This window comes from Haliotis asinina, chromosome 13 (genome assembly GCF_037392515.1).
Source record: "Haliotis asinina isolate JCU_RB_2024 chromosome 13, JCU_Hal_asi_v2, whole genome shotgun sequence".
Taxonomy (NCBI): Eukaryota; Metazoa; Mollusca; class Gastropoda; order Lepetellida; family Haliotidae; genus Haliotis; species Haliotis asinina.
Window position 1 is genome coordinate 11997481 of NC_090292.1, and position 21614 is coordinate 12019094.

Sequence of the window (21614 nt, forward strand, 5' to 3'; positions counted from 1 at the left end):
CTGGCAATTCAATATGCGGAGTTTATGCCCCTTTGTCACGGCAAGATTCGGTGATGGTAGAGAGATTTTCTGTAATATTTTCTCAAAAGCATACCTGTCTTCGTCGTAGGTCTTGGGTAGAAGAGGCCTTCAGCACCCATTACCTATGTTTGAAACTATGCCTGTCATAAAAGGCCACTATGCTTGTCGTAAGAGGCGATTAACGGGATCGGGTGGTCAGACTAGCTGACTTGGTTGACACATGTCATCGGTTCCCAGTCGTGCAGATCGATCCTCATGCTGTTGATCACTGGATTTTTGGTCCACACTCAATGACTAAACTCACTCAGTAAAGTGTTTTCAGTCAACCATCTACCTCACCTGGGCATCTGCTGAAATACACCTCACTCACTCACTCACTCACTCACTCACTCACTCACTCACTCGTAACATGTAGCAGTTCAGTGATAACACTACACGGTATGCTGACACAGTCATGACGTGCACCACCACATGACGTGCACCACCACATGACGTGCACGATATATGTGGCACCCACAACTATTCTGACAATTGCAATTGTTGCGGCACAATTTCATTGACCTTTTAACACCTGTCTTATCGTCAAAGTCCAAGTTTCCTAGACTTCAGTAGATAAATCCATGAAGATCCGGGTTAGAGTAGGTCTTTTAAGCAGTCCATATTTGTCGTGAGCTGCAACTAACGCGATCTTTGGTCAGGCCCGCTCAATATGTTGACGCTACCTGTCATCGTATCCCCATTGCGTAGACTGATGTTGATTGCATGATGTTGATTGTCTGGTACTGAGTACTATTTACATATAGGCCGAGTATTGTTGAGAACGGCACTAAACAATAACCAGTCAAAACACCAATCACCCAAGCAATTTCGTTATTCATCATCGCAAAGCATAATGTTGCCACATTGCAATTATTGTCTTATGTGCCTGAACCTGTGTGATCCGTTTAACAAAAATGACCCGTGAAGGTCCCGGGGTAGAATAGGCCGTCAGCAACCCATGTTTGCCATAAAAGGCCACTGTACTTGTCGTAAGAGGCGGCTAACAGGGTCTTGTGGTCAGACTCGCTGACTTGGTTGACACATGTCACCGGTTCCCAATTCGCTGATCGATGCTCATGTTGCCGGTCATTGGACTGTCTGGTCCAGGCTCGATTATTTACAGACCGCCGCAATATGGCTGGAATATTGCTGAGTGCGGCGTAAACCTAAACTCACTCATTCACTCACTCTTGTCAAAATGTTTTACTTGGACTAACTGTATATCATATGGTATGTTACAGTTTTGCGCTTTGATATGCTGCATGCCTTTCTCTACGTCTGAGAGAATCACAATGTAACAATGATAAAAGCATAATAAATATGCGGACCTCGCCTTGAAATGTCTCGCTTGGAACCCAATAAGATCTTGCTGATAAATGACAGAAAAAAACACAAATAACAATCAAACTGTATAACATATTACGCTTAATGTCTATAGCGTTGCCGGTAGATTTGGTCATGGATTTATTGGAACAAGTTCATGCACACTCAGGGACAAATACACACGTATAAACATTAGCGTTGTAACGACAATTGTCGAATATCCGATAGAAGTCAATCAATGGCAAAAACAAAAACCTGTCGATACATCGATAGAATGTGTGACTATCGATACTTCAGTTACTGACTTCCGTTGATAAATGTGCGGCGCAAAATACAGGAACTACAAGATTCGTTCGTGATTTAGAGTTATCCGCCCCTGTTACCTCGGAAACAAACACTCCTGCTTTCTTTTTCTGAGTTTCATGATTTTTTGACAGTTATAAACAGAAACTGAAACTACTGTTTTGTTTTGGTTTCTTTTTCATGGATTCTATGCATTGATTGGGGAAATGACTTCAAAATGAGACAATTTAAAGCGATGAAAACTAAATGAAATGGTATTGAATTAACTGGTCTCAACAAACTATCGCTATCACTCTATAAACAGTCACGCATATAGTAGTACACATTCATTCACAAACGCTAAGAAGAACAAACAAACTCACACATGCCCACACAGACACGCACAGACATATTCAAATCTTCTGGCACAGACACACACAGACACACACGCATACAAACACACACACATACAGACACACAAACACAAGTTCAGACACACACAAGCACAAATACAGACAAATACTTGCAGAACACACATACGCACACCTACAGACACATAGAAACGCATATATACCGACTCACAGACACACACAGACACACATACAGACACACACAGACACATAGAGACAGACACAAACACTTACATACAGACACACATACAGACACACAAACACACGTACAGACGCACACAAACACACGCATACAGACACATAGTAACACACACATACAGACACTCACAAACTCGTACTTTCAGAAACAAAAGCAAACAATAAATACAGACTCATTGTACTTGCGACAACACTTTCCAGTTTTAGCATTTTCGTCTGATAGAATGGAATCCTGTTGATCAAAATCATTTCTTATTTTTGCGTAAAGTTCAATGATTATATTATTCTATATCCTGGGTAATGACGGTACCAAGCGAGTAAGCACGTTAATATGAAACTCACCCGTATGCAACTCACACCCCATACAAAATACCCATCTGGGGAATCGAACCCGGAACCTAAGCGTAACTTTATCCAGCAAGCAGTCTCCAATCACCAATACTGAAATCACCTTAATGATCTTACTTTTGTTATAAAGTCTTATGTTCAGGAACAAGATTTTGAATGGGAAGCCAATATGCCTACAAATCTAAACTATGCATTCTTTGAAAGACTCAAAGATCAAATAACCACTGAAAAATTCTTGAAAAAGCCGTATGTTCAAGGTATAGGATAAATAGCAGCAATTAAATGTCGCATGCACTTGTACTCTTTATGAAATAATTCTCCAAATGAATATTAGTCATTCCAGGCATGTGTTGTCTGAAAATGAATTCTAACCCAGTTCTTCACGGGTAACAATACAGAAGCAATTAGAGACACCAATACCGTGATGGTTTCAAATGTCGTTTCTAGAATTCCAAGAATGAGAGGGCAAATATATTTGACATGGAAGTCATCCTGTATGAGCACAACATTCAAGTGAATCTTGATGCAGCAGCTGGAGTCTTCTGGAGGATGGTGTCTCCGCTCTCTGTGTGGATGTGTGTGTATGTGTGGACTTTAAAGCTCACACCCACCGAGACGTCGTTCAGACTCCACGCTGTTCCCTTCGGCTTCAAGATGTGTGTCCTTGTGTGCGATGACGTTGTCACGTGTCCATATGTCTACTTCTCCAGGTCAGATCTCACGTGTGTGGTCAACGCGTCAAGGCCACAGGTGAGGGAGCAGATCATTTGTATACAGCAACTAATTTTTGGTCAGTATTAGGGGAAGAAAGGTATGCTTGCATGTTGTTTGACGCCGCATTTGGCAAACAGCTATCAGCCTGTGGGATACCTGGTATGTGCCAGGAAGGATGTGTTTTTATTTTTTATTTCTTTTTTTTTCTGTATTTATTTATTTATTTTTGATAGTATCTTGTTTAGCGCGAAAGTCTTGTTATATAGCTACGGTCTTCTAGTAATCGAGTCTGGTCTAAACGAGCAAGCGCTCAACAACGTGAGCATCGACGTACGCAATTAGGATATGCTGACTTGTTTCAAGCAAGTCAGCGAACCTGACCACCCCATCCTGTTCGACAATTCTTCCAACAAGCCTAGCTGCTGAAAGACAGTTATCACCCTGGTGTTTATGGATGGATACAAGTATTATTCTTTCAGCAATCACCCCAAGCATATGACGTCGTGCAATCAACCAGGTTGCCGAACTTGACCAACCGATCCACTAAATCACCTCCTAGGGCCTGACTAGTTTGTTGCAGGAGACCATTCCTACCCGTAGTCCCCAAGAAGTGTACACGTGTCCTTGCGAGATGGACTTGTAGTATGAAGCAGTTGCACGCATTACGGAACAATGACACCACAGATCTGAAAGCAATCCGTTGATCATACCGACCGTTTCTGTCTCGAAAACATGACACATTTTTCCCATTTATTTAAGTTCTCCTGAATTCTGACGGTAGAGATATGCTTGTTGCCATGGTACCCGTTTTAAGTCATGCTCCCTAAATAAGAAACTCTTTTGTTTCGTGCCCCGTATGGTGTACAAAGCTGAAAACTGTTTCTGTAAAATATAGGCAATCATTCCTTTTTCTGAGGTTGAAATAATCTTATAAGCTTTGGACCTACCATTTCCATTTGCGTTGGAATAGAATACAGAAAGTCCTTCTTCCTTCAATGTACATCTGTCTGTAACTCTCTGACATGTATGCCTTGATCTGCAGTAAAACATGCTATGATCGATACTCATGCTGTTGATCACTGGACTGCCAACCCCACACTCGATTATTTACAAATCGCGGCCAAAAGAATGGAATATTGCGGTTTGCGGCGTAAAACTAAACTAAACTCTCTCAACACCAAAGGATATATCTGAAGGTTGTAGATTGAAGCAGTAAGATAAACGACTCTATCTGTATTGTTTCTCACTCACTCACTCTCACCGTCATGGCTCACCTATGTCTTAAGGCACTGAACACAAATGACGCACTATAATCGCGATTGTAATCTGCATAGTCAAACATCAGATTCTTTGACATACAGATGTTTTTGTTTGTTGACAAGGATTATGTCGGTGAGAGGGCATATGAAATGGGGTGCTGTCCTGGGTGTGAGAGAATCATCCGAACCAAGACAAAAGGATACAAGTGTGTACCACGTAAGATACATGATATTTCGTCATGGTCGTGACCTTCACGAGGGGGTATCGAAACATTCTAATTGTAGCTAGGAATGTATTGAAAGTGAGTGAGTGAGTGAGTGAGTGAGAGTGAGTGAGAGTGAGAGTGAGAGTGAGAGTGAGAGTGAGTGAGAGTGAGATTGAGATTGAGAGTGAGAGTGAGAGTGAGTGAGAGTGAGAGTGAGAGTGAGAGTGAGAGTGAGTGAGAGTGAGAGTGAGAGTGAGAGTGAGAGTGAGAGTGAGTGAGAGTGAGAGTGAGAGTGAGAGTGAGAGTGAGAGTGAGAGTGAGAGTGAGTGAGAGTGAGAGTGAGAGTGAGAGTGAGAGTGAGTGAGAGTGAGAGTGAGAGTGAGAGTGAGCGAGTGAGTATAGTTTTATGCAGGTTTTAGCAATATTTCTGCACTATAACTGCGAGGGCCTTCAAATATTGTATCTATGTGGGGAAATGTACTGAGAAATTATGATAAAAGACTGCAGGTAACATCTTTGATACTTATCTGGGTAATGCACCAAAACCTATTTACTTCACTTTATTCAGTCTTGTGCTTGTTGACTCTAAACACGAATAACCAAAATATGGAGAATCTAGAGACAGAACGAAGTAGGAAGAATTCACCGCGTCCGATATGTGCAATTGGGACCCGATGACACGTGTCAACCAAGTCAGCGAGCCTGACCACCCGATCCCTTTAGTCTCCTCTCACGACAAGCATAGTTGCCTTTTATGGCAAGCATTGTTTGCTGAAGGCCTATTCTAACCCGGACCTTCACGGGTCCATTCCAACAGACTATCTTGCAAATTGTTATACTATCGCAGGATCTGACTACTGCAACTTTGAGAGCAAGTTACGAGACGTCATTAAACAGAGACGTCACGTATGCTCTCAAACGGTTAGTGCCAGGACACACGGGTCAAGCAGCTACTATGGGGGCAAGATGACGTGGACTCGAAATCATGCGAGTGCACCTGGACCCTGTTTCAACAGGGATAGTCCACAATGTTACATAGTATTTCTTTTTCACGAAGCTCTCGTAATTTCAGGGGCGAACCTTCCATTGTGGGGAAAACCTTGGCTCACACATGATTGGTGGATAAAAGGATGGACAAGCTCCCAGTAATGTTTTAATTTAAAGCTTTGCACCCAAAAAAAAGCTACGCGTCATACGTTTAAGATCTCTTTTCTCGTAGCATTCGAACCTACTATATTGTGACATGGCAAGTTCGAATGCTACGAGAACATTTACGAGAGCTCTGTGAAATTGGGTCCTGATCTGGCAGCAAATGATTTTTTCTTCTTTGCAGAGTTGGATAATTCACTTCTATCTTTCGTGTGTCCTGGTAATAATTAGAAATGTTTCAAATACTCTCGTACAACGCTCTATACTTTCCCTCCCACCCAGCACAAGACCATGTTAAACTGTTAAAAAGAACATACTCCACCAAATTCTATTTGGGGGTTTCAGATAGGATTTTTATGAACAAAGTAATTGCACATGTGTCACTCTGTTTTCCGGAAAGGTCGGTTTCTCTCGAGTTGCCTCGGAATGACACAACAGGTGCAGGTGAAGGTCACGTTTACAAGCTTTTAATTTCAATAGTAATGCATGTGTGTATGTCTACTAGTGTTAATAGTTCTGTTGATGTGACAATATTTCTTTCGGGGGCAAATGCGTTCATACTTTTCATACGATACCTTGCGACACAATATCACTTTATGGGGATGGGTTCCATGTCAGGCCTCCCTTTCGAAAGGAACCACTTATATTATTCATGGCGTTTTACCGTATGCTTTACTAAGTTCATTCACAGGTTCACATTTCGGAGATAACGTCAGCTAGAGATTCGCCTGCAAGGTTATTGTTTTTCATGCAAGGATGTTTAACTGAGAGCATAATTAAATTTCATCAGATTTTTACTTATTTTTATCGCCTGATTTGGGCACATGAAAAAACCCAAAACAATGTGGCTGCCTGATCGGTTTTACCGCTGTCATTCAAAGACAGTGATCTTGTCAAGATCGATGACAGATAAGCTAGAAGAGTAGAAAGTCTAATCAAACCGCTTGAAACAGTTCAGGTGTATGTACTAGCATTTCTACACTCGTGTCGTAAACATGGACACTCGTGTGATACCCTCTATTTATCCCACTGAGATAAAACACTGTTTGTTTAACATGAACGCCTCACTCACACATAAGTGTCTGACATCATACTTGTCTCAATGAATTATCCCTTAACTGAAGGTAAACTAACAGACTAAAATGCACTGAAATACACAGACTGTAGCTGGCAAGCTACCAGACCGTTACCTTTAATCCGTTTGTTTGTACAGTAATTCCTTTTGTACAGTGACGGTTGATCCGACACGGCTGATAATACATTCATTCGTTTCATTTATTGTTTGATTCAGTATAGGGAGTTCCTCGTGGTGAATACAAGTCCTGAAGCTGCGTGCTGAAATTCAAGCCACAATTATCCAGTGCTGAATTGGCGGAACCCACTTATCTGGTGCTAGAAAGAGAGAAAATCGGTATAACATTTGTGCTAAAATGACAGGAAAAACTGTATTATGTGGGTGTGCAGCAATCAGTTTGTATAGGTTTTCATTTGAAAGTAAAAGTTTATCCCACCCCATTTTCTTGTGTTATTTGCGTGCCACGTTAAAGTGAGTGGGTGTCTCATCACATCACATTTTTATTGCTATTACTTATTTTACAAACTTTAAATAAATATTATTTTAGATACAATTTCTCCTTACTACTGACAGTACATATTTCATGCCATGAAACTGCCACAATGTAGGCCGTACACTAATAGCCTCGCTATCAAAACAACACGAGTTCCACCCTTCCTGTTTACAGCCAATGAAGAATTCACTGGACAATGACGCTTTAACAAGTTAACGTGTCACTCCTAGAAAAAATATTACCTTCAGTCACGGTAGCCACCAAACGCTCCACGGAGAGAGACGCTGTATGGCTATTAATCGTATGACGTCATAATGTGATGCAATGCTCAGAGTTCGAAAACCGTTCGATTAGCTGTTTTTGAGTTTACAAAGTAGACGTTTATTTCACTGACTGTCACTGTTTTGTTTAAATTATTTTATGCTTTGAATCGTTCGCACACTCAACTTAAACATAATTAACAATTATCCCAACAGTCTTAAGCTTGTCAGATTGTGATTCACTGATCTTAAAAATGCAGTCGAGAGGCAGACGCGCTTTTGTTTCAAGTGTCACATATTCCATAACGATTTTCCTAATAAAATAAAATGATAAATACGTTGTATGCGTCTGATGTTATAATTACTTTCGTGAGAAGGATACAGCTTATAGCATGGAAAGCATTTCACATACAACAGAAATCCATGTTATGGACAAACTGTGTGAATGTATTATCGTTAGCCACGTCTAGATATTTCCACACATTTATCTCGTTTCGACCCCGTAAGTAGATATAGATTTCATTCTACAGCACAGACAATAGAAACTATGTCAAAACAATGCTAAAACAATGCGGTAATTAGCTAAAACAATAGCCCATGACGCACATCCCTCATCCCTCATCCCTCATGTCGTGCTCCAATTAGCAAAGACAATGAAACCAGTGACCGTAAATCCCTCATCCCTCATTTATCCCTCATCCCTCATCCCTCATTTGTCCCACATTTCATCCCAAAAATAGCTACACGTGACAGTCATTATCTAAACATATCAATTTCATTAAGCCTAGTGATACATAATATCACCATGGTGAAAAGAAGTTAATGACGTTTAAGGAGAAATTATCAATGGATGTTTCACGTCTATTCAAATAAGTTGTTTATACAGAACAGTCACGACAGGGTGGCATGACCGGTTGATACCCAGTGCACGGTGTACTCTATATATAGAATCAACAAGCCAGGGGTAGCATGACTGGATGATGAAACTTAAACCTTTGAATAGTGCCATGTCATGATTAGTCATCCCTTTCACATTCTTTTTTTAAAAAACACACGTTCCACTACGTCTATAAATCTACCAATGAGCGATGGTGATTATTGTGTGTTGTCCAATGACATAGTTTGAATTCACCAATAGATGTGCGCATGCTCGCATCCATCACTGCTTACAGCAATGTTATTCCAACTGAGTACAAGCAACAGACAAGGTGTGTCTTTGCTGAACAGACATCATGGGAACAAGAGTTACAGATCGGTTCGTATTCTTTTATACAAAATCTTCACCATTTAGCCAGTACTATCCTGTTAGGATTGAAGTTGATGGTAAAATCTTCAACTGTGCTGAGCAGTATTATATGTACATGAAGGCAATGACGTTTGGCGATGTGGTTACAGCTGAACACATTTTAAGAGCCTCTTCTGCTGTTATGCAGAAGAGATTAGGAAGATGTGTGAAAAACTTTATTCAACACAAATGGGATGTTGTGAGCTACCATGTTGTGAAGAAAGTTACCCTGGCTAAGTTTACTCAGTCTTCCACTCTTCGACATGCATTAATGAACACCTCCACAAAAATATTAGCTGAAGCCAGTCCATATGATAGACGGTGGGGTGTTGGACTCTCTCTTCACGGTCCCAAGCTATTAAATCCATCTAACTGGAAGGGACAAAACCGGTTGGGGAAAGCTTTGATGGAGGTCAGACAAGAGCTTATGGACAAAGTTGTTGAGAGTGAAAAGTGTTAAATTCTTGTTTACAGTCAACTGAATGGTAAAGCAGCTTTCTATTCCTGGAAGCAAGTTCTACAATCATCACACACCTTGCACGAAACAGTTGTCATGCAATCTAACGAATGGTTTCAAGATCGCAGTGAATGTGTCAAGGATGCTAAGAGAAAGTTTCAAGATGATTCTAGGTCAACGAAAAGAATCATCATCAAGAAGACAAGAAAACTGTTCTTGTGTGTCGACGAAGTTGATGGTGGAAATCACATAAAGCATGCGGAAAATCTTCTCACTTTGTGTTACACTTTGGAACTGGCTAAGATTCTTAGACGGTTATCCTGTGATTTGTGTTTTGGATGTATGTTTGAACCTGAGGGAGAACTGGAGCACACGTGTAAGCACATGCTAGAACAGGATCACGTTGATGGTCTTTTCATGACGGCCATGAGTGAAATAAATGATGAACACGTGATTGATAAATGGTTGGAAGTATTTAGTGATGACACATCTCTGAATTACGTGAACATAGTTTCATACCGCTGCAAAGACTTTCGGGACACTCATTTTAAAACATCAGAGTGGCTTCATGATCTGAAGCAACGTGTGGTTAAGATGCTGTTGTTAGAAAATCGCTTTCAATAATTGTGAATGTATACATGAATGAATTCTATTAATTAAAGCATATGTTCCTTCCTATTCGTACCTTCATGTTATATATTGCCTGTTACAACTGGTTTCATTCAGTACGTGTGTGAGTTCACAAAAGATGAACAGGGTATTGTTAGAGAGGCACGAAAAAGCATTAGAAAAGTATTATTATGACCCTCACAATCCAGGAGCCTACTATGGTCCGTCCAAACTCCGACGGGTATTGAAGACAACACCTCAACCTGATGTTAAGCTCAGGAAGGTGAAATGGTTTGTCAACAACCAAGATCCTTACAGTTTACACAAACCAGTCAAGCATAGATTTAAAAGGATGAAAGTCAGAGTGAATTCCATGGACGAAATGTGGGATGTGGACCTTGCTGATCTTTCACGCTACAGCAAAGAAAATGAGGGTATCCGGTATTTGCTTGTCGTGATTGACATACTGAGTAGGTTTACTTTTGTCCTTCCTTTGGAAAATAAAAGGCCAGAGTCCGTGTTGAAAGCCTTTAAAAAAATACTTCAAGAAAGAAAACCAAGAAAAGTACGCGTAGATGGTGGTAGTGAGTTTAAGGGAGTGTTCAAATCTTTTTTGGAAAAACAAAATATTACCATTACTATTGCACGCAACGAAAACATTAAAAGTAATTATGTGGAACGCTTCAACAGAACACTGAAGTCGTTGATCACACGTTACATGACACGTAAGAACACCAAGCATTATCTCAGTGTTCTACCTGATTTGGTGTACAACTACAATAACACCCCACATTCGTCTTTACCCCTTCTATCACCTGCTCAAGTCAATAAAAGCAATGAATTGAAAGTTTGGCAACACTTGTATGTCAAACCCTTGTTGAAGTCAAAGGAAAAAAAGGTCAAGTGATAAAGAAATACAGATATAAAGTTGGTGATCTTGTTCGCATCCCATACCTGAGGAAACCGTTCAGCAAAGAACTTGATCTGAAGTGGACGGAAGAACTTTTCAAAGTAACAGAACGTTTCAAGAAACAAGACATACCTCTGTACAGAATTAAAGATTTTCATGGTGAACTTATTAAAGGGAGTTTTTACACTGCCGAACTGCAAAAGGTTAACAAAGGAGACGATATTGAGTGGCAAGTGGAAAAGATCTTAAAGAAGAAACGCATGAGAGGAAAAACGTATGTTTTGGTTCGTTGGTTAGGTTGGCCTAGTTCTTTTGATTCATATGTGGCAGAAAGTCAACTGAAAAACCTATGATGGAGAAATATGTGTTTCTCAAGAGTTCTGACACAAAAAATTCTTATTTCAAGGATAACAGCCCTTATCATTTTCGCATTAAGCTCAATCAAAGACTGCTGTTTGATGGATTTTGGGTCGTGTCTTTATCCGAGTTAAACTTTGGAAAGATAGACCTCACTCATGTGAACGATCCTTATGTAGATATACTGTGTAACCTGTGCGATAGTTCACTGGTGGGTAATACCCAGTTACCACTGTTAAGACGCATTGATCTGAGGAATGGACCCAACTTTTCCTTTGCTAATGAATACAATATCCATGTGATGGTCAAAGAGTCACCTGACATTGAAATCTGTATAAAAGCGAGCAGTGGAACACCACTGTCATTCTTGAAAGAGCAGACTTATGCAACACTTCACTTGAGACGTTATCCCTTTGCTGACTGAACATGGATTCCCTCCCTCTGTATATCCCAGATTATAGCAAATGGCAGAATTACTTCAAGAAACACATGACAAGTACTTCTCGTGTTGTGAATGGAAAAGCTCCCCCTAAAGTTATTCCATCTCACCGATCTGTTTCTCAACCGGAAGAACCTAAAATCGAACTGCAGATGACTTCAGAACAACAAAGTGTTGTGGAGAGAGCGGATGCTAAAGAAAAGCGTCATAGGTCTTTAAAAAGAGCTGCAGGTGAACAGATTGCCACAACCAAGAAGATACGTCAGACACGTAACATCGCCTCCAAGACAGCTAAAGTGCTCAAGTGTACTCCTGTGAAAGAAAACGACATCTTCAGTTGAGCATCATGTCTTTATTGAATAGCAAAACTTTTGAAGAGTTGGTACCGGATTCGCTCAACCTATTTACCTTACCTCCATATCAGACCAGTATCCAGCAACACTATTTTGTAGATGTACGCCCACTCAGTCAAATTAATGACTCGTCTCCACTGGAATTTCACATATCCAATTCGGGTAGTGATTACATTGATTTGAAGCGAACAAAACTGCATGTAAAACTCAAAGTCACCCATGCGGATGGATCGGTATTGGATGCAGACGAACACGTGGCACCTGTCAATTTGCTTTTGCAGGCACTGTTTTCTCAAATTTCAGTGTATATGCAGAACCAGTTGGTGTCTTCGACCAACAATCATTATGCTTACAAGAGCATGATGAAGACCTTGCTAAACTATGGAGCTGATGCGAAAAGCTCTCAAATGACATCGCAGCTGTTTTACAAAGATGAGGGTGAAGATAATGATGCCATTGAAACAACTGATTGTGTCACTGGAACCAATTACGGTTTGATTGCACGTGGTACCTACATCAAGAAGAGCAATGAACTGACCATGTCTGGACCTTTGTATGAAGATGTGTTTAGCATGAAAAGACATTTAATCAATGGAGTAGATTTGACTTTGAAATTGTACAGATCATCACCTACTTTCTGTTTGATGAGCGGTAAAGCCAACCAAGAGTATACCATTGAGCTACTCGATGCTTATCTGCAAGTATGCAAACTCAAAGTCAACCCGGCGCTGATTCTAGCTCACAACACCCTGTTCGAAAATAACTCCAATGCACTCTACCCTTTCACCAAGTCTGAGGTCAAGGTCAACAGCATCCCTGTTTCTCAACTGACGCATACCATTGATAATGTGTCCAACACCATTGCTAATCGTTACATCATCGCCTTTGTGGAAAGCAAGAGTCTGAATGGGTCATATGACAAGAATCCTTTCAACTTTCAATCCAGCATGCTCAAAACTGTCAGTCTCTATGTGAATGGTGTCAGTGTACCTGGGTGTCCAACTCGAGCTGTTGATGTAAACAGCTACGTAAACATGTTTGATGGCATGGGGTTTTGGAGAGAAAATCGAGTAAATTTCATATCCAGGGGACAATTTTTGTTAGGAAATGCACTGTTTGTCTTTGAACTGGAAGAGTTGTGTGGAGAATCCGAGTACCTCAATCTGGTGAAGACTGGAAATGTGCGGTTGGAAATCGAGTTCAAAGCTGCACTAACCAAAACGCTGAGCTGCATCATTCTCAGCGAAAGAAACTCCATCATCGAAATCGATCAAGCGCGAAACGTCTTCATCAAGTAAACACAGAGATGAAAGCTTCACAGTTGATGTGCGCCCTTCAGTGTGATTCAACCTTACAGACTCACGTCTTGGGGGTGTATGCCAGAGATACGCTTCCTATAATCGCACCTTTCATGCAAAGACAAGGTGTAGGATTTATTGTGAATACTGAGTCCAGTCAGAACAGTGGTCGCCACTGGGTTGCTATGTACTTTAAAAACAATACAGCAGAATTCTTCGATAGTTTAGCAGATCCTGTTGATGTTACATTTGATCGCTATTTAAAGACTTATGCTGGTTCTTACTTACGCAGTAATCACCGGTTACAATCTGTGAATTCAAATGTGTGTGGGTTCTATTGTTTGTACTATGTATTATGTAAATTTAAAGCATGCCAGAGTCTAAACCATATACTTCATCAGTTTGATGTACACAACTTCATGTGGAATGACGCCTTTGTATCTGAATATGTTTGTAATTATTTCAAATACTGCTCTGCTTCTTGTCTAGATTGTAACTGATGTTATATCTATGTATGAAAAAAAAATATCAATAAAATTAGTGTAGATGAGATTAGGTTTGTGTTGTGTATAAATATCACGGTATCAAGCCTAGTATTGCAGTTCTGTGCTAAAGAGCGATCTGAATACATCATGGGAGAATGTGTGTTACCATTTCAAACTCCTACTACTATATCGGTTGTGGGAGGATCTTCAAGTGGGAAAACCTTTTGGGTTGCACAGCTCTTAACACAAGCTAGCTGCATGTTCGATCCACCACCCAACCTGATTGTGTATTGGTATGCCGTGTGGCAGGATGCCTACAGCGAACTTGAGAGGACGATTCCCAACATTCGATTTAAAGATGCACTACCTACAGAAGAGGAGTTAAAATCATATTCTTCGGAATCCGATAAACGGTGTGTACTGGTAGTAGATGACTTCATGCAAGACATTTGTAAGAACCCTCTGTTTTTACATCTTTATACCACACTATCTCATCATCTGGGAATTACTGTCATTAACATTCAACAGTCAGCCTTTCCTAAAGGCGAATGTAACAGAACCATGTCTCTAAACACCCATTACTTTGTTCTGTTGTCTAACCCGCGTTCAGCACATGAATACAGAATTTTGGCATCGCAAATATTTCCAGGTCAAATTAAATATTTTATGGAATCCTTCCAAGATGCAGTTGGGAGAAAACAATATGGGTATCTTGTTTTGGATGCTTCACCCCATGCTGATGAACGCTATGGACGTTTACGCACAAACATATTTCCTGATGATGAAGTATGTACAGTCTACTTACAACAGTCCCAGAAGTAGGACTGAAATGATATATTCGTCTCTCTACAAGTGTTTTCATCATTTCACACTCACCGCTGAAGTTGAACAGAACCATGGATGTGTGCGGACGGTTCAATGATGTGCTCGCAGACTGTGTTGAAACAGAGCGTTACACTGAGGAGTATGGCTATAAGTTTAGTGACAGATTGAAGTCGTTCAACAACTGGCCTGTTCAAATGAAACAGTCGCCAAAAGCCATGGCTGAAGCAGGATTTATTTACACAGGACAGTCTGATAAAGTCTACTGCTTCAAATGTAGGCTTCGTGTACATCAATGGATACCCGATGATGATCCCATGACTGAACACTTCAGACTGTCTCCACACTGTAACTATATACACATGGTGTCTGAACCCATGGATACCAAGAAAGGTTAGACGTGAGCAACTTTGAATAAATATTAATCACCGTAGTTTTTCAAACTGACAACCTTCCATATAACAACCAATTCACGTCACTTCAGCCATAGTACAGTCAGCCCTCCCTCAGAATGTATGCAGTGAAAGAAAGGAATTGTCTGATCAACATTATCGAAAAACACAGAAAGGATGATGCAACATTGAAAGAAACAGCTTCTCGAATGTTGTTTACAGTGTCAGTGTGGGGAGACGATTACGCTGCTTTACAAACAGAACATCACTATGACTCATGGACTGAAGTCATTAAAGACTTCTTGTGGAATAACCTACTGTGTCCCAACATATTAGATGAAGACATATGGATAGATGGAAGGGTAGACTACGAATGTTTCTGTAGTGAAAACGAGCGAGTGGTTGCTAATAATATTTTTCGAAAGGCTATGTCTTTACAAGATTACGAAGACTCAAAACACAGTACCACTGTGTCTGTTAAGGGTGAAGATTTGTTGGAAAGTTGGCAAAGAGATCCTCCTCATGATTGTAGTCAGTGCAAAGAAGATGACAACAAAGAAGATGCGATTTTGGGTTTCTAGATAAATAACACTAACCAAAGATGTGTGTCTTCATTTGAGAGTGGAACAGCTACCCTACAGCATCAACATGAGTGGTCTGCTCCAAAAACATTCAGCTTTTCTTATGATGTTGGAACAAGCTAGTGTCAGGCAAAGAAAGGCTTTGTTAATACATGCCTCACGTGAACAGCTTATGTCAGTGATTACTCTTATATTTAACATTTTGAGAGGAATCATACCCTTACCACACAGTGATAAAATGCGTCTCTCACGCTACAAGAAGTGCATTCGATCTTTAGCCAGCAAGACAGTTAGTAGTCGCGAGAAACGTGAGCTGATTCTGACACATCATTCGGTTCTACCCATTTGCATAAAATCCTTTCAAGTATACCTCTCATCGATTCACAATGAGCAAGCCTATGGTTCTTCTGACAAGAGAGACCTACCAGAGGTTGATGAACAATCAAGAAGAACAGATTCTTCCTCAGACAGCGAATCAGATACTGAATCAGAATCCTCTGACGAGACAAGATCTGAAGATGATGAATCATAATAAGGGTTCTAGTGATGAAACGGTTGCATCTGTCATGGAACATAACATGGACTTTATGCTTCGTGTCCCCGAGCAGATCATTCGAGGGGTTTCGTCTACAAAGACCATTGGGAAGTTAATGAGCTTGTGGATATTTGTGAAAGAAAATATATTGAATGGTCAAATAGGACTAACAGGAGATCTAAGACTTGTGTTACCTAATGGTGAGGTATTACATGGTTCAAATATAGTGGACTTGCTCCGCTTTCTCATCATGAAAGCAGGTGCTGAGAGTCACCGACCAGTGGGATATAGAGAGTTTCATAAACTTTTGAGACATTTACACGTTCGCTAAACATCTCATGAAAAGCAGGCAAAAGAAAGACAAAAAGAAGAAGACTGTAAATACTTTATATATAAAACGCAAAGCGTCTCATGGTGTGCCTGGTGTGACAAACGTAAGGAAAACAATCGAACCATTTTAATGTACATCCATTCTTCTATACATATTATGTACAAGGAAATAAAAAAATGGATTACTAAATGACTAGTTGGTCTTGTTGTTTATCGTAAATGCATGTTGAGTTTGGTCAGCATCAGCAGTTTCTCTTTTCCTGTGTTGGAAAGCAAACCAGCGTTCAAACTGTTAATGTTGTCATACCAGTCGGTGTATCTATCATGGAAGTCTAGTCTGAGTTGTGTACGTTGATGACGTGCACTTTCTAACATGTTTTGATGAGATATTCCACTCAGAGCTTCTTCAAAATAGCGCTCCACCTTTTCATCACTATTCAGCATCACACACTGGTGATTGATTTGAAACGGATGACCAGTTTCACATCCATAGCAATCGTCTTCACACAATTTGGTGATTTTTGTCTGGAGTTCATTCAGGCAGAGCGTTTTGAGAATAGACTCGAACATTTGACGATGGTGTCTCAAGTCACGTGCACGCTCAAGAGACCGCCTTGTGGTGTTAATTTCACGCACTTCCACAGGATATACAGTGTTAGCAGGGATCACACCCTGTTCCATGAGCCGCTGCAGAACCCTCTGTGCTGCTTGATAAGCAGCCATTCGTGTTCTTCTTAAGGTTTGTCCTTCACGCAGCGTTTCACCATTGGCACCGATCAGTCTGTACATATATCTCTGAACATTCATTTTGACGCTGAAAATAAATTAATGATTAGATAAATAGTTAGATAAAAGGAGCAATATATATATTAGATAAATTATATATAATGAATGAGTAAAGGAAGCAATATATGGTGAATGAGTAAAGGACTCCATACATGGCAAATGCGTAAAGGAAGCACATACCTGTTGAGCACTGTTTTCTTGTGGAAAGATGTCTTCACATAAATAGTGAATGTATACAATTTTTTTCAGATTGGTGAATATCCATATGGAACGCTGTGAACAGCATCATCTAACAGATACCTCTTGTCGTCAACTGGTGTCAATGCCACTTTGTTTTGTCTCTCAGTGTACAAAGTGTTATTGTATGATCGAATCAAGTGAAAGGAACAACTGAACCTCTTCTGTTCAAATAATGATTGTTTATACATATCATGTCTGAGAAATTTCTTGATGACAGATTTCTTAATGCCTTTAGCTGTCTTTTTTTCGATGACGTTTTTAGATTTTTGCATCAGAAAAGAGTACATTTTGCTTTTTAGTCCCACAAACTCTAATATGATGCTCCCGCCTGCTTCATCCTTCATTTTACCAGTTACCTTGCGATTTTCATCCGAGTATAACCCTTTTGGATCATCAGGTGCATAGTTGGAAGTGTCAAACAAATGTTGATTGTATTTCATGAACACATAAGGATTCAAAAGGGGTTCATGTGAAGGTGCATGTACATGCATAAACAAACTGTCCGTGTCCGTCATCAAAAGGTCAAGTCTTTCTGGCCCATACTGCATTTGCATGACATCATAATAGAAAGTGTAAATTTCATATTTGGCTAAATCCAAGATGGTGAAGCCAACAGCAATGGGTTGATCTAAATGTACAGATAATTTCTCCAACTCTACTGCAGTCACGTCTTCTGAAAAAATTTTGACCTGTTTGAAGCTACTTTTAGCTGCACATTTTCGAAGTTTAGATCTCTGTGTTACCAACTGAACTGTTTTATGCTTTCGTTTATTCATGCAGAACCGTCCAAACACACAGTTGTTCATGAGTTTATAACGATCTTTATCACAGTCATCCTTGGCATTTTTGCGGTTACTCAAATTAAGATCGATGTAAGGTTTCAACCATGCTCCTTGTCTAAATTTTAACACTCTGTGCATTTTTGTACATATCAATCCATGTCTCAGGTACAGCTGTAACGTTTTGAAGTGAACCACGTAGTGGGAACGATCTTTTAGAGTAGTGAACAGTTTTTTACCGGATGATTTCTTTGAACCTTTACGCAACGATTTTTTGAGTGGGTTGAAATGAGTTAACAGTTTCTGGTGAGCAGGTGAAAACTCATCATAGGGAATGTCATCATGTGTAGGAGCCATGGGAAAAGCAGCATGAGCTTTGTGTAAGTGTTTGGGATACAACAAATCGACTTCAAGGATGTAACCTGTATCTCCTTCTGTATCGACAGTTGTCCAGTCAATGCTGTCATACTCTTCAGAACTGATGAAGCGATAGTTTCCAATGGGGAGCGGTTGTAGCATGACTGTTGCATACAGAGAGTTAACATCAAAGTAGAGAAGAAAGGAGGTGTCTTTCAGTGGATCAAAACCCGATAGGTGACAATTGTTAGCAACTGCATATTTCTTACTAATCATAGACACCCCACCACGAATGGAATTTTCAATGAAATTGTAAGTGTCGACATCAGTGAACAGATCAAGTTTGGCATCTGTGATTTTCATAGCAGCATCCAGACAAAAATCTGGCATGGAGTAATAATGACAAATGTCAAGACCATAGTCAGTCAAACACCCTGTTCTGAAGGTCTCTATGATGTCGGTTAATAGCAGCACATCAACACTCACATACAACCGGACAAAGTCGCTCATGGTTTCACAGTCAAACTCCTTCCATAATTCATGAACAAATGTATAGTCTTCCTGACTAATATTTTCATCAGACAAAGAACTGAAGAAGGATGCTTGAGAAGGTAAACAAGTCTCATTCAGTTTTCCCCAGTCATCCATGTATTCATAAGGAAAGGGAAGTTTCCTTGTTAACATGTTTCCATGATGGGGGAAGTGTTCTTTCAAATAGACAAATGACTCCACGCCTTTGTTCAGTTGGTTTTGTGTCAGTGCATCTAAGGAACTTTGCGGAAATTTGTAACTATCCAAAAAGACCAAATTGTTATCCACTGTAAACGATAGAAACTGTTCTGAGTTGTGAGGGATGACTGTAATGTCTCTGTCACCAAAGTGTTGTGCTACTTCCAGTATCAAGTGAGAATCATAACGTTCAGAGTTATGAAGCATGACAACCACTTTCTTGCGTAACTGAAAATTCAGGTTACATCGATTATGCAAAACTTGTCGAAAACGTCCTGTCAGGTGATCGTGGTCTAACACTCGATCAGTACCTAACAGTTCACTACACAAACCACAATGAGTAGCATTGGCGATGGTTATCTTATCTTGGACAGTGAGCTGCATGGGTTTGATAGAATCCAACAATGTCTGGATGCTGTCATATTCCCTTAAAATACTTTCAATAAAATGCTCAGCTGCCTGTTCTCCTACATAGGTTTGTACAGGTTTCGAATACCGTTCCTCCGTGCACACCACTTTGTAAGCATAAGCACAAGGTACATGTTTATTCAGTCGTGAACTACCCGGGCTGCTTTCTGGAATGAGCAAGGACTCAAAATCAGCCACGATAACAAACTTGGCTCTTTCTGTTTTGCTTTGAGAACGTAATCTAAACTGATACACCGCATCCTCTGGACTAGGCATAACGACTCTTTGTGGTTTGTCATAACAGTAGTCTTTATGCTTATCCAGACATTGTTGTGATGTATAACACCAAAGACATTTGCGACAGATGAACTGAGTGCAGTTATTACGTTGCTTGTTTCTGACTAACCCACTTAAACTGGTAATGAGACAGTAATGTGTATTTGGTTTAACGTCTACGTCCATGCGTTCATGTTCTTCTAACCCTAGGATGCCTTCAAAATCATCCGACTCACTTTCTTGTGAAAGCAACAACAAATCAATCTTCCTGTTTTCATCTGCATCCAGCCTATTACTGATGTACATGGGATACAAAGTATTATCTTCAAACCCATACACGTTGATACTCAACTCATTGGCTTCTTCAAATCGAGGAATTTGTTTTAAAGTCATGGGAAAGGTGAATCCTTCTAAATTCAAACGGTTTAAATAAGGACGATAATTTCCCTCTCGTTCTTTGTTATGAGAAGCCGGAAACAGTTTTGCTAAAATGCTGTAAGCAAAACAAAGATTATCGCCATTTTTTATGTTGATAATACTTTTGGATTTCTTGACAAGAGTTTGTGGTAGTGGAATATAACTACCACCTTTGAAAGGTTCAAACTTTACCACAGTGAGTTTCAAAAGTACGACGGCCGAGATATTCAAACCAGAATGAACCCCCTCATAATCATCCAGCGTCTGAAGCATCTTGTGTACGGCTTCAAGATACTGTTCATTTAAGTCACTACCCTCTGTAGCTATAGTCATGACACTTCTGAAATAAGCCTCATGGTAACTTGTGCTCTCATCTTCCCGACTAGGTTTGGCCATTCTAATATGGAGACACAACCCCCATTTTACGGCTTTTTTCTCACGAATTTCATCCTCAATTGTATCAATAACCTGACTTTGTTCACTAATCATGAAATTCAGTGGGTCCGTGCTATTCCGTCCGTCAAAGTCATAGTCTCTAACATCTCCCTGTAGGGAGTGGCTTGAACATGGACGTGAGGCGATATTGGTGGCGGGAGGGGCGTTAGGTGGGGGACATTGACGACAATAAACATTTTCGGAACAACTTTTGACATGACGTTTTAAATTGTCTTCCCGATTAAACGATCGATGGCAATGGTTGCAGGTAAACAATATGCCCACTCGTTCACAATGTCTCTGATGTCTTAACAAATGACATTTCTGTTTGAAACAATGTCTGCAAATTTCACATTGGAAGACAGGACATGTAGTTTGCTCAGACATTTTGTTATTTGTTGTTATTCACCTACTATAAAATTTGAATACGATTCACTATTGCATGCTTTTTTTCTGCGCCAACTTCTTTGTTTATCTGAAATAATTAAAGTTATGATAAAACGTTTCGAACAATGTTTTAAAAAATGATGCACAAAAAAGGCCAAAGACTAAGTATT

At 40.1% G+C, this 21614-nt stretch overlaps 1 protein-coding gene across 1 annotated transcript; it reads left to right on the plus strand.

The window, feature by feature from the left end:
- The first annotated feature begins 12546 nt into the window (after window positions 1–12546).
- LOC137259340 (uncharacterized protein F54H12.2-like) lies at window positions 12547–13485 on the plus strand. The gene has a single exon (XM_067797020.1). It carries the CDS (start codon window positions 12547–12549, stop codon window positions 13483–13485), a length of 939 nt encoding a protein of 312 aa, XP_067653121.1.
- The last annotated feature ends 8129 nt before the right edge of the window (window positions 13486–21614 follow it).

Coding starts and splice junctions, on each gene's coding strand:
- LOC137259340 (XM_067797020.1), top strand. CDS start 12,547: ATGATGAAGACCTTGCTAAACTATGGAGCTGATGCGAAAAGCTCTCAA.